At 47.0% G+C, this 16920-nt stretch overlaps 1 protein-coding gene across 1 annotated transcript in view; it reads right to left on the reverse strand.

Annotated features, from left to right (window-relative positions):
* Positions 1 to 16920, reverse strand: part of kcnd3 (potassium voltage-gated channel, Shal-related subfamily, member 3) — a 272005-nt gene that overhangs the window by 29013 nt on the left and 226072 nt on the right. The window contains 3 exon segments of the mRNA XM_078420887.1: positions 1714 to 1812; positions 3734 to 3835; positions 5940 to 6102. Coding sequence (XP_078277013.1) covers positions 1714 to 1812; positions 3734 to 3835; positions 5940 to 6102 — 364 coding nt within the window.

A 16920-nucleotide genomic window follows, 5' to 3' on the forward strand; every position in this document is an offset into this window, starting at 1 on the left:
AGAACTATATCCTGTATCTTTCTCTGTGGTCTGGTATTAGGGGCGGCACAGTGGTAGAGTTGCTGCCCTCCAGCTCCAGAGACCCGGATTTAATCCAGATTACTGGTGCTGTCTGTACGAAGTTTGTAGATTCTCCCTGTGATTGCGTGGGTTTTCTCCGGGTGCTCCGGTTTCCTCCCACACTTCGAAAACGTGCAGGTTTGTGGGTGAATTGACGTCAGTAGAATTCTCCATAGTGCGTAGGATAGTGCCTGTGTACAGGGGGATCGCTGGTCGGCACGGACTCAGTGGGCCAAAGGGCCTGTTTCCGCGCTCTATCTCTAAAGTCTATCGTATTATAAGATCTGATGGGATAGCATGCAAAAACAAAGCCTTTCACTGTACCTGGGTAAACATGACAATAATTAACCTAAACCTAAACTCACCTCAAAGCTATGAGTGCACGTTTGAGACACGTTTTGGGAGAAGGTGAAGCTCGATTTTAGTTTAGTTTAGTTTCAAGATACAGTGTGCAAACAGGCCCACTGAGTCCATGCAAACCAATACTCATCTGTACACTTGTTCTATCCTATACACTAGTGACAATTGACAGAAGCCAATTAACGTACAAACCTGCACGTCTTTGGAGTGTGGGAGGAAACCAGTGCACCCGGGGAAAACCCACACAGTCACCGGGAGAACGTACAAGACAATAAAACATACGAGAGAGAGTACAGGGTGAACATACAAGACAAGAAACGTGCGTGACCATAAACCTAACTAAACTAGACACCACCCGTAGTCAGGATCGAACCTAGGTTTCTAGCACTGTATGGCAGCAACTCTACCAATGTGCTACTGTACCACACCTAGGTACTCTTAGTGATTACCCATTCACACTAGTTCTATCCTATGCACTTACAGAAGGCCAATTAACCTACAAACCTGCATGTCTTGGGAGTGTTGGAGGAAACTGGGGTATTTGGAGAGAGTGCGTATGGGTCACGGGGAGAACGTACAAACTCTGTACAGACAGCACCGGTAGTCAGGATGGAACCCGGGTCTCTGGCGCTGTAAGGCAGCAATTCTACCGCTGCGCCACCGTGCCGCCCCAGACCAGTTCCTGTTACTCCATCCTCATGGAAGCTCTGCATCAATGCACTGGTGTTTGTGCTTTACGTCTTACTGTGGAGTGCATACATCCCCTCTGTGTACACACCTCCATAGATAGTATATGTCAACACTTACCATTCCAAATCAAGTAGTAGAGGCAGTTCCTACGTCAGTTCAGTTCCTGTTACTCCACGCAACTTGACCCACCTTCTTCCGCCACCTACCTCCACCTGCTCCATCCTAACCCCAACCATCTAAATGCACTCACCCCATCTCCCTCAACGTATCTCAACGCACCCCACTCCAACGCACTCTACCACTGCGGCGCAGTGCTGCCCCCTGGAGCTTGCTGCAGTGGCTCAACTGCAGGGGATTGAGGCCCTGGAAGGAACTGCATGCAGAAGCTGGTTTAAACCGAAGATGGACACAAAAAGCTGGAGTAACTCAGTGGGACAGGCAGCATCTCCCGAGACGTCACCTGTTCCTTCTCTCCAGAGGAGCTGCCTGTCCAGCTGAGTTACTCCATCTTCGGCCCTGCATCAATGCTCACATCGCCCTGGGCTTCCACAGCCCTGGTTTGGAAGGAGCCAAGGGGGGGGGGTTGCATGTCTGCAAACTCACTGTTGTGCGCTCCAGGCAGTGCAGCAGGTGGTGATGTTGCCTGGCCACGGCCGCGCCTGCTCCGTTGGGGAACTGCTGCTGTTCCTTCTCGCCCGATTCCTGAAAGAAGAGCAACGTTAAGAAAAAAAATTAAAACAGGCATCATTTGTTGAAAGGTCTGAACTTTTTTTTCACCCAGAGAGTTGTGAATCTGTGGAATTCTCTGCCGCATAAGGCAGTGGAGGCCAATTCACTGGATGTGTTCAAGAGAGAGTTAGATTTAGCTCTCCGGGCTAACGGAATCAAGGGACATGGGGAGAAAGCAGGAACGGGGTAGTGATTCTGGATGATCAGCCGCGATCAAGTTGAATGGCGGTGTTGGCTGGAAGGGCCGAATGGCCTACTCCTACACCTATTTTCTACGTTTCTTTGTTTCTATGAAAATGCAGCCAACTGCTTTAGACATTACGTGACAGGACTTCTTTTCATCAACGTTTGTCCTCTTCCCTGTGGACCAATGGTTGGAACTCTTTCCTCAGAATCAGAAAGCTATGAGTTCAAGGCTCTTCCCAGAATATCGAAGATCGAATAGTGCTGAAGACAGTCTCAGAGCGCTGGAGTATGTCAGCGGGCCAGGCAGCATCTCTGGAGTAAAAAGGACTGGTGACGTTTCGGGTCGGGACCCTTCTTCAGAAGAAGGGACCCAACCCAAGACATCACCCATCTTTTTTTCTCCACAGATGCTGCCTGACCAGCTGAGATACTCTGGCACTGAGATACTCTGTCTATCTTCGGTATAAACCCTTCGAGCCAGCACCGCCATTCAATATGATCATGGCTGATTATCTAAAATCAGTGCCCCGTTTCTGCTTTTCCCCCCATAGCCCTTGATTCCTTTAGCCCCAAGAGCTAAATCTAACACTATCTTGAAAACATCCAGCGATTTGGCCTCTTCCTCTTTTCTCTTTCTCTTTCTCTTCATTGCTACACACATTTCCAGTCTGTAGTTTGTGCTTTACTTCTTACTGCGGAGTGTGCACATCCTGTCTGTGTACACCTCCATAGATAGTATATGTCAACACTTACCATTCCAAATCAAGTAATATATGGCAGAATCAAACAATAAAAGTATAGGAATGGGTGACGTTTCGGGCCGAGACTTTTCTTCAGACAGAGAGTCAGGGGAGAGGGAGACTAGAGATATGCCCTTCCATATCTCCATGCCTCCCTCTCCCCCGACTCAGTCTGAAGAAGGGTCTCGACCCAAAACGCCACCCATTCCTTCTTCTCCAGAGATGCTGCCTGTCCCGCTGAGTTACTCCAGCATTTTGAATGAATACCTTTATTGGCCAAGTATGTACACATACAAGGAATGTGCCTTGGTGCTCCGCCCGCAAGTAACAACACGAACATACAGTAAACAATTAAGAATAAACCATAAAACATTAAAACATCATTACGGGTTTAAAGGTGTGAGTGAAATAAACCAGAGCACAAAGAGACTACAGACTTTTGGTTGTTGAGTAGAGCTACTACTTGCGGAAAAAAAGCTGTTTTTATGTCTGTCTGTCTGTCTGTTAATTTTGTGCCTGTCTTCAGTGTAAACCAGCATCTGCAGTTCCTTCCTACACAATAAAAGTATAGGATATGCATGGGAAGGAACTGCAGGTCTTGGCTTACACCGAAGACGGACACAAAATGCTGGAGTAACTCAGCGGGGTCAGGGAGCAAGTCAGGCAGCATCTGTGGAGAAAAGGAACAGGCGACGTTTCGGGCCGAGACTCTTCTTCAGACTGAGAGTCAGGGGAGAGGGAAACTAGAGATATGAAAAGGTAGGAAGAACAAATGAATGAAAGGTATGAAAGGGTACTTGGTTGAGCTTGAATGCGTCCAGGAACTGCCCACCAGTGACGTAAACAGGGGACAGGCACACGCAATTTACGTTCTTGTGAAATTGGCCTCCAATATAAAGAGTTCAATCATTTCGAAGAGCTCTTTACCATTTTCCCTGAACCTCTGAACAATGTAACGTTGCACCTACTGTGAGCTCCAATGGGTCATTCATCAATCCGTTACGTTTGATCTGCAGATAGGCATTGGCGTTTCCAGTTTTCGCTATCTTTATCCTCGCAAGCCTGGCTTTCTGTGAAGAGAAACAAGGTTGTCTCAGCAATAATTATCCACATCAATTACAACTGTCTCTCCCTCTCGCACTTTCGCTCTGCGTGTTCGGTACAATCCTGGTGCACAACGAAAAGGGCTAGCACACTCACACTGACACGTGCACACACACTAACACATACACGCTGACACTCACACACACACTCGCACACATACATACACACACTCACGCAACCACATGCACGTACACATGAACACACACTCACGCAACCACATGCACGTACACATGAACACACACGCACGCACACACATGTTCACACTCACACACACACACACACATACGCTCACACATCCACATGCACATATACATGAACACAAACACACACATGTACAAACATGTTCACACACACACATACATACACTCACACAGCCACATGCACATACACATGAACACACATGCACACACACACATGTTCACACTCACACACATACATACACTCACACAGCCACATGCACATATACATGAACACACACGCACACATGTACACACACACATGTACACACTCACACATGTATACATGCTCCCACTCACGCACATACTCAGACAAATACATGCACACACATACATGTATACACACACACATGTACCCACATACACCCACATTCACACTCACACATGTACACACACATGCACACACACTCACACATTAACACACAAACGCACATGTGGACACACACACACACACACACACACACACACACACACACACACCCACACACACACACACACACACACACACACACACACACACACACACACACACACACACACACACACACACACACACACACACACACACACACACACACACACACACACACACCACTTCTCATCTTCCTCAATTTATGCTTATACTACGATCACCCTTTAAACATTAATATCGTTACCTACTAGCTTTCTAGTGTACTATGCCAGGTACATTCCGGTACACTTCCTGAAATATTATCCCAAATTTCCATCTTTGCTGTTGTGAAAAATATGCCCATTACATTCATCCTATTCAAAACAATTTCACTGTATCTTTTCACGGTGCACATGACAATAATGAAACAGTACCAGTACCAATACCAATTTTCTCACAGGATTTCTTGGTTTCATAAGTACATAAATTCACAAGTGACAGGGTAGTATTGTGCATTAATACTGGGCAAATGTTTTTTAATGGCTTCTGTGCTTCTTGCTAGGTTCATAAGTTCTTGGAGCAGAATTAGGCCATTCGGCCCATCAAGTTTGGCCCAAATCCCCCTAAAGCATTCCTATTCATGTATTTGTCCATTGCCTTTGAAATATTGGTATAGTATCTGCCTCAACTACCTCCTCTGGGAGCCCACCATGTCCGTGCTGGCCAATGATCGCCCCCTACACTAGCACTATCCTACACATTCGGGGCAATTTACAGAAGCCTATTAACCCACAATCCTGTACGTCTCTGGAATGCGGGAAAAAAAATGGAGCACCGGGCGAAAACCTACGCGGTCGCAGGGAGAACCTACAAACTCCGTACAGACAGCGCCCGTAGTCAGGATCGAACCCGGGTCTCTGGCGCTGTAAGGCAGCAACTCTACCGCTGCGCCACCGTGCCACCTCTAGGAAGGATAGAATGGTGCTCATTTCGGTTTCATGTTCACAAATTATAGGAGCAGAATTAGGCAATTCGGCCCGTCGAATCCACTCCGCCATTCAATCATGGCTGCTCCCTGCCTCCTAATCCTAAGCGCAGGAGGGTGAGGGTTAATCTTATAAATGTTGACAAGTTTACAAGTTATAGAGGTAGAATTAGGCCATTCGGCCCATTGAGTCTACTCCGCCATTCAATCACGGCTGCTCCCTGCCTCCTAATCCCATTTTCCTGCCTTCACCCCGTAACCCTTGACACCCTTTCTAATCAAGAATTTGTCTGTCTCTGCCTTAAAGATAGCAGAGGCTGGAGGAAGGAGGGGGGAGGAGGGGGGTGGGGACAAATGTGACCGTCGTGACTTTTAATTGATCTGCTCAATGCTCGTAGACCCCCCGGTGAGGGAGAGGTGGGAGTTGCCGTGGGAACGGGCTGATTGAGGACGTTTACCTTCTGTGCTCGGCGCTTGTCCGCCCGTTGGTTCTGGTGGTAGATCCGGCTGAAGTTGGAAACGATGACCGGGACGGGCAGAGCGATCACCAGCACTCCGCTCAAGGAGCAGATGGAGCCAAAGATCTTCCCAGCGATCGTCTTCGGTACCATATCGCCATAGCTACAAGAGAAACAAGTCTTGATTAGTATGGGCGTCAGGGATGTCAGAGGTTACGGGGAGAAGGCAGGAGAATGGTGTTGAGAGAAAGAGATAGTTCAGCCACGATTGAATGGCGGGGTAGACTTGATGGGCCGAATGGCCTAATTCTACTCCTATTCCTTATGACCTTATGACAAGGAGAAACATTGCCTACTCATTCCCTCCCCAGAAGATGTCTGACCTGGACACAAAATGTTGGAGTAACTCAGCGGGTCAGGCAGCATCCCTGGAGAGAAGGAACGGGTGACGTTTCTGGGCGAGACCCTTCTTCGGACTGGATGGTCTCGGCCCGAAACGTCACCCATTCCTTCTCTCCAGAGATGTTGCCTGTCCCGCTGAGTTACTCCAGCATTTTGTGTCTGTCTTCGATTTAAACCAGCATCTGCAGTTCTTTCCCACACAATTGTCTGACCTGCTCCTGCACTTTTGTGTTTTGCTCAAAACTCCAGCATCTGCACTTCATTATGTCTTCAATATATCACTCATTTCGATCCGGAAATATACTCTATCTGGAAACAAGAAACTGCAGATGCGGGTTAATTCACAAAAGGACTCAAAGTGCTGGAGTTACTCAGCAGGTCAGGCAGCATCTCGGGAGAACATGAATAAGTGACGTTTCGGGTCGAGGCTGTTCCAGATAGTCCATCTGTCTGTTGAAGATAGTTATGCCGTAACTACTCAAATCCATATCAGTCTGGAGTACATTGGAATATGCTCTATTGCCACATGTTCATAGGTTCATAAGTCATAGGAACAGAATGAGGCCCTTAGTGGATTGCTGGTCGGCACGGACTCGGTGGGCCGAATGGCCTGTTTCCTCGCTGTTATCTCCAAACTAAACTAAACTAAAATCCAATGAAAACACTTTCAACCGATCAAAATGTAAAATCAGAAAAGTTCGAGCTTGTTCAATGTGCAATGTAGGGCAGCATCGAGGCACAGCGGTAGAGTTGCTGCCTTACAGCGCCAGAGACCCGGGTTCAGTCCTGACTACGGGTGCTGTCTGTACGGAGTTTGTACGTTCCCCCTGTAACCATGTGGGTTTTCTCCGGGAGCTCTGGTTTCCTCCCAAACTCCAAAGACGTACAGGTTTGAAGGGTGATTTATTCACAAAATGCTGGAGTAACTCAGCAGGTCAGGTAGCATCTCGGGAGAGAAGGAATGGGTGACGTTTCGGGTCGAGACCCTTCTTCAGTTTGTAGGTTAATTGGCTTGGTAAGATAGTAAATTGTCCCTAGTGTGTGTAGGATGGTGTTAATGTGTGGGGGATTCTCCTGCCTTCTCCCCAAAATCCCTGACACCCCTACTAGTCAAGAATCAGCCAATCTCCGCCTTGAAAATATCCATTGACTTGGCCTCCACAGCCGTCTGTGGCGATGAATTCCACAGATTCACCACCTTACTTGGATCTTAGCAAGGTTTCTCGCAAGATCACAATAAGAAAATATTAAAAAACAGGAGTTGGCCTTTCAGCCTCTTCTGACTCTCTGTTCAATAAAGTCAGAGCTAATCTTTCACTTCAGCCTTAACCCCTCATTCCACTGATTCCCTTAATAAGCAAAGGACCGACACCGTCTATTAGTATTGCCACACGTACCGAGATAAAGCGAAAACTTTGTTCACGTGCTATCCAGCCAAATCTATTGTACCAGACATGAGTATAACTATGTCATAGACAAGTACAATCGGTAGTGCAAAGAGAAAAATACACAAGAGTGCAGAACACTGTGTCACAGGATAATAGTGTTACAGTTAAAGAAAAAACACAGGCTAAAAAAGTGCAAGCATTTGGGTGCCTCGATTTCCTCTCACACTCTGAAGACGTACGCAAGGTCATACGTGATAGGAGCAGAATTAGGCCATTCGGCCCATCGAGTCTACTCCGCCGTTCAATCGTGGCTGATTTATCCCGCCCTCCTAACCCCATTCTCCTGCCTTCTCCCCATAACCTCTGACACCCGTCCTAATCAAGAATCTATCTATCTCTGCCTTAAAAATATCCATTGACATGGCCTCCATAGCCTTCTGTGGTAAAGAATTCTGCAGATTCACCACCCTCTGACTAAAGGGCGGCACGGTAGCGCAGCGGTAGAGTTGCTGCTTTACAGCGAATGCAGCGCCGGAGACTCTGGTTCGATCCTGACTACGGGTGCTGCACTGTAAGGAGTTTGTACGTTCTCCCCGTGACCTGCGTGGGTTTTCTCCGAGATCTTCGGTTTCCTCCCACACTCCAAAGACGTACAGGTATGTAGGTTAATTGGCTGGGTAAATGTAAAAATTGTCCCTAGTGGGTGTAGGATAGTGTTAATGTACGGGGATCGCTGGGCGGCACGGACTTGGAGGGCCGAAAAGGCCTGTTTCCGGCTGTATATATATGATATAATATGATATGATAAAGAACAGGTTTGTAGGTTAATTGTAGGGAGAGGCCGGGGTGGGCTTGCCGAGGCAGCATGTGTGTAAAATGAGTCGATGGAGGTTGGTTTGTGTGATGGTCTGGATTGCGTCCACAATTCCAATTCCAATAACCAATTCCAGCATCCTATTTCTCGTTGATAACAGTCTCATTATTTAAAAGTCCCCTCTCTTTATCACGGCTGTGAAGAGGAGCTTGTGTGTGCAACAATGCGGTAGTATCTCTTAACAGAGACCATCTGAGCACATCACTCAGTCAGGATAGGTTCGCATCTGGTTCATTTGATACCTCTTCAACAGTTCTTCAAAACTGCTTTGCTGTCATGGGTGTGGGACTAATCTGCTCCTTGAGTTGAGTGCTGTTCTTCACAGACTGACTGTGCAAAGCGGCATCCCTTGACTTCTTTTAACCTCTGCCGTACCCAGTTCAACGTTGAAGTGTGAACCCGCACAACACCAGATTCAGGAACAGTTTCTTCCCAGCTGTTGTCAGGCAACCGAATCCCTTTACCACAACCAGAGAGCAGCGCTGAACTACTACCTGCCTCTTTGATGTCCCTCGGCCTATCCGTGACCGGACTTTGCTGGCTTTACCTTGCACTGAACGTTATTCCCTTATCATTTATCATCATGATGCCAGCATCATCAGAGACCCACACCATCCTGGCCACACACTCACAGTATGTTTCTTTTTTTTTTTTCCTAATCAGATGTGCAGCACTTTGGTCAACGTGGGTTGTTTTTAAATTTGCTATACAAATAAAATTGACTTGACTTGACTTGACTTCACCACTGCCATCGGGAAGAAGGTACAGGAGCCTGAAAACTGTAACGTCCAGGTTCAGGAATAGCTTCTTCCCTACAGCCATCAGGCTATTAAACGCTACAACCTCAAATAAGCTCAGAACTACAATAAACGACTATTATTATTATTATGATTATTATTATGATGATGATGATGATTTAGATTTAGAGATACAGCGCAGAAACAGGCCCTTCGGCCCACCGGGTCCGCACCGCCCAGCGATCCCCGCACACTAACACTATCCTACACCCACTAGGGACAATTTTTACATTTGCCCAGCCAATTAACCTACAAACCTGTACGTCTTTGGAGTGTGGGAGGAAACCGAAGATCTCAGGGAAAACCCACGCAGGTCACGGGGAGAACGTACAAACTCCGTACAGACGGCGCCCGCAGTCAGGATCGAACCTGAGTCTCCGGCGCTGCATTCGCTGAAAGGCAGCAACTCTATCGCTGCGCCACCTTGATGATGATGATGATGATGATGATGATGATGATGATGATGATGATGATGATGATGATGATGATGATGATGATGATGATGATGATGATGATGGTTATTATTATTATTATTATTATTATTATTATTATTATTATTATTATTATTATTATTATTATTATTATTATTATTATTATTATTATTATTATTATTATTATTATTATTATTATTATTATTATTATTATTTACAGTGTACTGTTGACATATTCTGTTATGCTGCAGCAAGTACGAATTTCATTGTTCTATCTGGGAAGTCTATATACTAAAACTATCGTTTGTTTGTTTGTTCCTGAACTGCAGCCAAAACGGCACACGACAGCGTGACAATTTTAGGCCCAGCGTACTCACCGTCGTCCCTTTGGTGCTAATGGAAGAAGTTTCATTGAAATCGGTGTTATATTTTTAATTATTCACATTTTAAAGTGTAAATCTATCTCCTAGTGAGGGAGGGGGAGGGAGGGGGGAGGGAGGGAGGGAGGGCGGTGGGGGAGGGAGCGATGGAGGAGGCGGGAGGATAAGGGGGGTTGAGGGAGGATAAGGGGGAGTTGAGGGGGATGGAGTGGGGGGAGGGGAAGGGAGCAGGAAAGGGGAGGGGAGGGGGGGAGGGGGAGGGGAGGAGGGGGGGGGAGAGGGGAACGGGGGAGTAGAGGTGCTGTACCAATACAGGAGAGGTTTGGGCCCAACGGGTCCACTTGGTCTACTATGACAATAAAACACGACTCTTGACTCTTGATGTATCTGTAAGCTGTACATGGATTGATTGTAATCATATACTGCCTTTCTGCTGACTGGTTAGCACGCAACAAAAAGCCTTTCACTGTACTGCGGTACCCCTGACAATAAATTAAACAGAACTGAAACTGAACTGAACTGATTATCCAGGATCAGCACGTATCAAGTCAAGAGGAGGGGGAATGTTAGAGACTGGGAGGTGAAAGACCCGGAGGTGGAAATGACAGAAGAACTCCATCCGGTCTGAAGAAAGGTCTTGACCCGATACGTCACCTATCCATAAGATTGACCAAAAACGCTGGAGTGACTCAGCAGGTCAGGCAGCATCTCTGGAGAGAAGGAATGGGTGACGTTTCGGGTCGAGACCCTTCTTCAGACTGAGAGTCAGGGGAGAGGGAGGCACAGGGATATGGAAGGATAAGGTGTGAAAATTAGAGATCAAAGGGGATGTTGAGCAAGGAAAACATAGAATAGATCATTATTAGCTGAGGGGAAGGTGACAATGAGGCATACAATCAGTAAGATTTAATCAGGAGGACAGTCAGACTGGCCGGAGAACTAGGGTGGGGGAGGGGATGGAGAGAAAGGGAAAGCATGGGTTACTTGAAGTTAGAGAAGTCAATATTCATACTACTGGGTTGTAAGGTGCCCAAGCGAAATATGGGGTGCTGTTCCTCCAATTTGCATTGGGCCTCACTCTGACAGTGGAGGAGGCCCAGGACAGAAAGGTCAGTGTGGGAGTGGGAGGGGGAGTTAAAGTGTTTAGCGACCGGGAGATCATGTCGGGCTAGGTGGACTGAGCGAAGGTGTTCAGCGAAACGATCGCCGAGCCTGCGCTTGGAAGGAGGAGCCTCCTGACCCGCTGAGTTACTTCAGCACTTTGTGTCTATCTTTGGTATAAACCAGCATCTGCTATTCTCTGTTTCTATATCTCTATGTTTCAACAGAGTTTACATTTTATCTTGAAGAGTCTAATATCTCAAATGTTAACTGGATGCTGCCTGATCTACCGAGTGTGCCCATCATTTTCCCTTTTTATTTCTGAATTCCAGCACCTGCAGTTTTTTTTATTTTCATCCTCGTTAGTGAGGTTCTGCTGTGTTTAGTTCCTTATAAACAATGGACGCATGTAGCTGGCTTTGCAAGTCGCCATGCTGTTAAATTAGGAACTTCATTACATACACACACGCACGCGCAAACACACACACACACATTTGCACACCCACACACACACCTACACACACCCATGCACACACTCACATGTGCGCGCACATTCACACCCACACACACACACACTCATGCGCACGCACACACCCATGCACACACACACGTGCACAATCACATGCACACACACACACACAAACACACCAATACACACACACGCACACGCGCACGCACACACACAAGCACACATGCACTTGCACGCACATCCACACACACGCACGCCCACACACACGCACGCCCACACGCACGCACACACGCGCGCCCACGTGCACGAACACATACGCGCAGCGCACACGCGCACACACACACACACACACACACACACACACACACACACACACACACACACACACACACACACACGCCTTGTTACTCCAGCATTTTGTGTCTATCTTTAGTTTAGTTTAGTCTAATTTGGAGCTAGTGTGAAAACAGGCCCTTCGACCCACTGGAGAAAACCCACGCAGGTCACGGGGAGAACGTATAAACACCGCACAGACAGCACCCGTAGTCAGGTTCAAACCTGGGTCTCTGGCAGTGTAAAGCAGCAACTCTACCGCTACGCCACCGTGCTGCCCGGCCTGACCCAACACTGCCTAACCCACTGTATCACTTTGTGTTTCTTTTTTAAGGCATGTCCAACGTTCAGTGGAAGCCACACATGAATCATCGTGCTTGAAGGATATGGTGACACGGGGCCGATTGCCTAATCAGCCCAGTTTTGCACGGATTCAGTTAAACAATTGGACAATCGAGGTGTGTGCGGTCATAATTTTCCAGCTCGAGCCACAACCTATTCCGAGAGCATTCAGTCGAGAAATTAGCTTATAAATGCAATTTTAATCTTTAATAAAATCTTAAACTGAACCGACCAAAGTGGCTTGAATGTCAATATTCTGTGGTGCTAGGCAAGTTTAATGCACAGCGCTCATAAGTTCATAAGTTCTAGGAGCAGAATTAGTCCATTCGGCCCATCAAGTCTACTCCGCCATTCAATCATGGCTGATCTACAGTATATCCCCCTACTAAACCCATTCTCCTGCCTTCTCCCCATAATCCTTGACACCTGTACTAATCAAGAATCTATCTATCTATCTCTGCTTTAAAAATATCCACTGACCAAAGAATTCCACAGATTCACCACCCCCTGACTAAAGAAATTCCTCCACATCTCCTTCAGAAAAGAACGTCCTTTAATTCTGAGGCTGTGACCTCTCGTCCTAGACTCTCCCACTAGTGGAAACATCCTCTCCACATCCACTCTATCCAAGCCTTTCACTATCCTGTACGTTTCAATGAGGGTCCCCCCTCATTCTTCTAAACTCCAGCGAGTACAGGCCCAGTGCTGTCAAATGCTCATCATATGTTAACCCACTCATTCCTAGGATCATTCTTGTCAACCTCCTCTGGACCCTCTCCAGGGCCAGCACATCCTTCCTCAGATAGGGTGCCCAAAATAATGCGGCCTGACCAGAGCCTTGTGATACAAGCCCTCTCGAAACAAATGGCAGCATTGGTCAATGGAACATATATCTACAGTATAGCTTTCTATGGAAAGTGTAAGAAAATAACTGCAGATGCTGGTACAAATCGAAGGTATTTATTTCACACAATGCTGGAGTAACTCAGCAGGTCAGGCAGCATCTCACGAGAGAAGGAATGGGTGACGTTTCGGGTCTTCAGTCTGAAGAAGGGTCTCGACCCAAAACATCACCCATTCCTTCTCTCCTGAGATGCTTTCTATGGAGATATACACAGAGGGGATGTGTACACTCCACAGTAAGAAGTAAAGCACAAACAACAGACTGGACTGTAATTTTAATGCTTATTTAATGCTTTTATTGTTGGACTGTGGGTGACTGAATTTCGTCCAATATTGGATGACAAATAAAGCTATCTTGAATCTTGAATCTTGGAGATATGTGTGGCAATGAGGAGAAAGATAATTCTGGGGTAGGACTGTGGAGAATTTAAACAACCAAGCTGGAGACGCACAAAACAGGTGAGGTGGCTGTTTCGGGTCGAGACCCTCTCCTTCTGTCATTCTCTTTCCTTTTTTAATTTTGTCCAAAACGTATTACTTTTTAATTTTCACTGCCACCATGAACAGGGGTGCAACGCAGCCCCGAAGAAGGGGTGTGTGAGCTCATCCCTTTGGTGAGAGTACCAGTGTGGATAAAACCACCATCTGTTGACGCTGAGCATCCCTGAACGCTTGCAGCTGTGGAATACTGATCAGCTTGTAATGCCTTCCCTCTGCGTTGATCCGTCTCACAGTTTAATTAATGTTTACGCAGAGCAAAGTCGACATCATGTCTGAAAAATCGGAACAAAAATTTATTTTCGGTTGGAATGATTTCTCTCATCGCTCACGCGGGTGAAACGTGACGTGCCACCCTGAGCCGCCAATGCTTCCCGCATCGACAGAGCTGCCGCCTCACAGCGCCAGAGTCCCGGGTGCGATCCTGACTACGGGTGCTGTCCGTACGGAGTTTGTACGCTCCCCCCGTGACCTGCGTGGGTTTTCTCCGAGATCTTTGGTTTCCTCCCACATTCCAAAGGCGTACAGGTTTGTAGGTTAATTGGCCTGGTGTAGTTGTAAATTGTCCCTAATGTATGTAGGGTAGTGTTAATGTGCGGGCATTTATTCACAAAATGCTGGAGTAACTCAGCAGGTCAGGCAGCATCTCGGGAGAGAAGGAATGGGCGACGTTTCGGGTCGAGACCCTTCTTCAGACTGATGTCAGTGGGGGTGGGACAATAGACAATAGGTGCAGGAGTAGGCCATTCGGCCCTTTGAGCCAGCACCGCCATTCAATGCGATCATGGCTGATCACTCTCAATCAGTACCCCGTTCCTGCCTTCTCCCCATACCCCCTCACTCTGCTATCCTTAAGAGCTCTATCCAGCTCTCTCTTGAAAGCATCCAACGAACTGGCCTCCACTGCCTTCTGAGGCAGAGAATTCCACACCTTCACCACTCTCTGACTGAAAAAGTTCTTCCTCATCTCCGTTCTAAATGGTCTACCCCTTATTCTTAAACTGTGGCCCCTTGTTCTGGACTCCCCCAACATTGGGAACATGTTTCCTGCCTCTAATGTGTCCAATCCCCTAATTATCTTATATGTTTCAATAAGATCCCCCCTCATCCTTCTAAATCTTTGGTTTCCTCCCACATTCCAAAGGAGTACAGGTTTGTAGGTTAATTGGCCTGGTGTCATTGTAAATTGTCCCTAGTGTATGTAGGGTAGTGTTAATGTGCAGGCATTTATTCACAAAATGCTGGAGTAACTCAGCAGGTCAGGCAGCATCTCGGGAGAGAAGGAATGGGCGACGTTTTGGGTCGAGACCCTTCTTCAGACTGATGTCAAGGGGGCGGGACAAAGAAAGGATATAGGTGGAGACAGTAAGATAGAGGGAGATCTGGGAAGGTGAGGGGGGGGGGGGGAAGAGAGGGACAGAGGAACTATCTAAAGTTGGAGAAGTCGATGTTCATACCACTGTGCTGCAAGCTGCCCAGGCGAAATATGAAGTGCTGTTCCTCCAATTTGGGGATCGCTGGTCGGTTGCAGACTCGATGGGCCGAAGGGCCAGTTTCGGCTCTGTGTGTCTAAACTAAAAAAAAAACTCAGCAGGACAGGCAGCATCTCTGGAGAAAAAGGATGGGTGACGTTTTGGGTCGGGACCGTTCTCAGACTTCAGATTGCAGGCTGATGAAGGGTTCCAACCCGAAACGTCACCCATTACCTTGTCTCCAGAGATGTTGCCCGACCCACTGAGTTACCCCAGCAGTTTGTGTCTATCCATCTATCACCTGCCTGGCTTTGTCTCACCCCGATATCTCTTTTCCAGTGTTCTTCCCCACCACTGCACTTAGTCTGAAGAAAGACCCTGACCCGAAACGTTGCCTGTCCATGTCTTCCATCGATGTTGCCCATTGTCTATGGAACTGATGTGCTACAGTGCTGTGAATTATAGTCTGCACTCTGCATCTTGCCTTTTGATCTGTGTGCTGAACTTGAGCTTGACTTGATTGTATTTATTTATGATATATCAGATCTGTTTGGATAGCGTGCAAAAACAGAGCACAAAGTGGGGAGAGTCTAGGACCAGAGGGCACAGCCCCAGAATAAAAGGACGTACCTTTAGAATGGAGATGAGGAAGAATTGCTTTAGCCAGAGGGTGGTGAATCTGGAATTCATTGCCACAGACGGCGGTGGAGGCCGTCATTGGGTATTTTCAAGGCGGTCACTGGCAGATTGTTGATCAGTAAAAGTATCAATGGTATGGAGATAAAGCAGGAGAAAGAGCTCGAGAGGAAAAGACAGATCAGCCATGATTGAATGGGCAGAGTCGACTTGATGGGCTGAATGGCCTAATTTTGCTTCTAGAACTTATGAACGCGAACTTATGAAAGAAGGTGGGGTGAGACAGGGGTCGGTAGGTGATAGTTGAACTGAGGAGTGATGTAGAATGTTAGGCAGATTAACCCATGTCAAGGGGGGAGAGGGTGAAGGGGATAGAATTACAGGAGGGTGATAATTAAGGACACAAAGACCAGGGGAGGAGACAGGGGAATGGTGTTGAGAGGGAACAATAGATCCACCGTGATTGAATGGTGGAGTAGACCCGAATGGACAAATTCTGCTTCTACGAGTTATGAACATGAACTTTTCCACAGTACGTTGGTACACATGACAAAAATAAACCTAAACCTAATTATACAGGGGAAAAAAATCTAAGTAGAGGGTTGTTAAGCAATGAAAATGCGAATATCGGTAAAATAAATAGTAATACAAATGTAAGAAATGTTAGTGGTGATCAGTTCCTGCAATCTTCCAAAGCCTGGTTATTATTGATCTCCACTGGCCTTGGTTTCATGGAAATACTGGGCCACCTCGATTGTTAAACGCCTCCCATGGCTGTGCAGTATTAATGCAATAAGGCATTCAGCTTCACACAGGTGTTCACCTGAATCGACTGAATGGATCGACTGGGCTTATATTCACTGGAATTTAGAAGGATGAGAGGGGATCTTATAGAAACATATTGAATTCTTAAGGGAATTGGACATGCTAGAAGTAGGAATAATGTTCCCCATGT

This window comes from Rhinoraja longicauda, chromosome 24 (assembly GCF_053455715.1).
Source record: "Rhinoraja longicauda isolate Sanriku21f chromosome 24, sRhiLon1.1, whole genome shotgun sequence".
Classification (NCBI taxonomy): domain Eukaryota; kingdom Metazoa; phylum Chordata; class Chondrichthyes; order Rajiformes; family Arhynchobatidae; genus Rhinoraja; species Rhinoraja longicauda.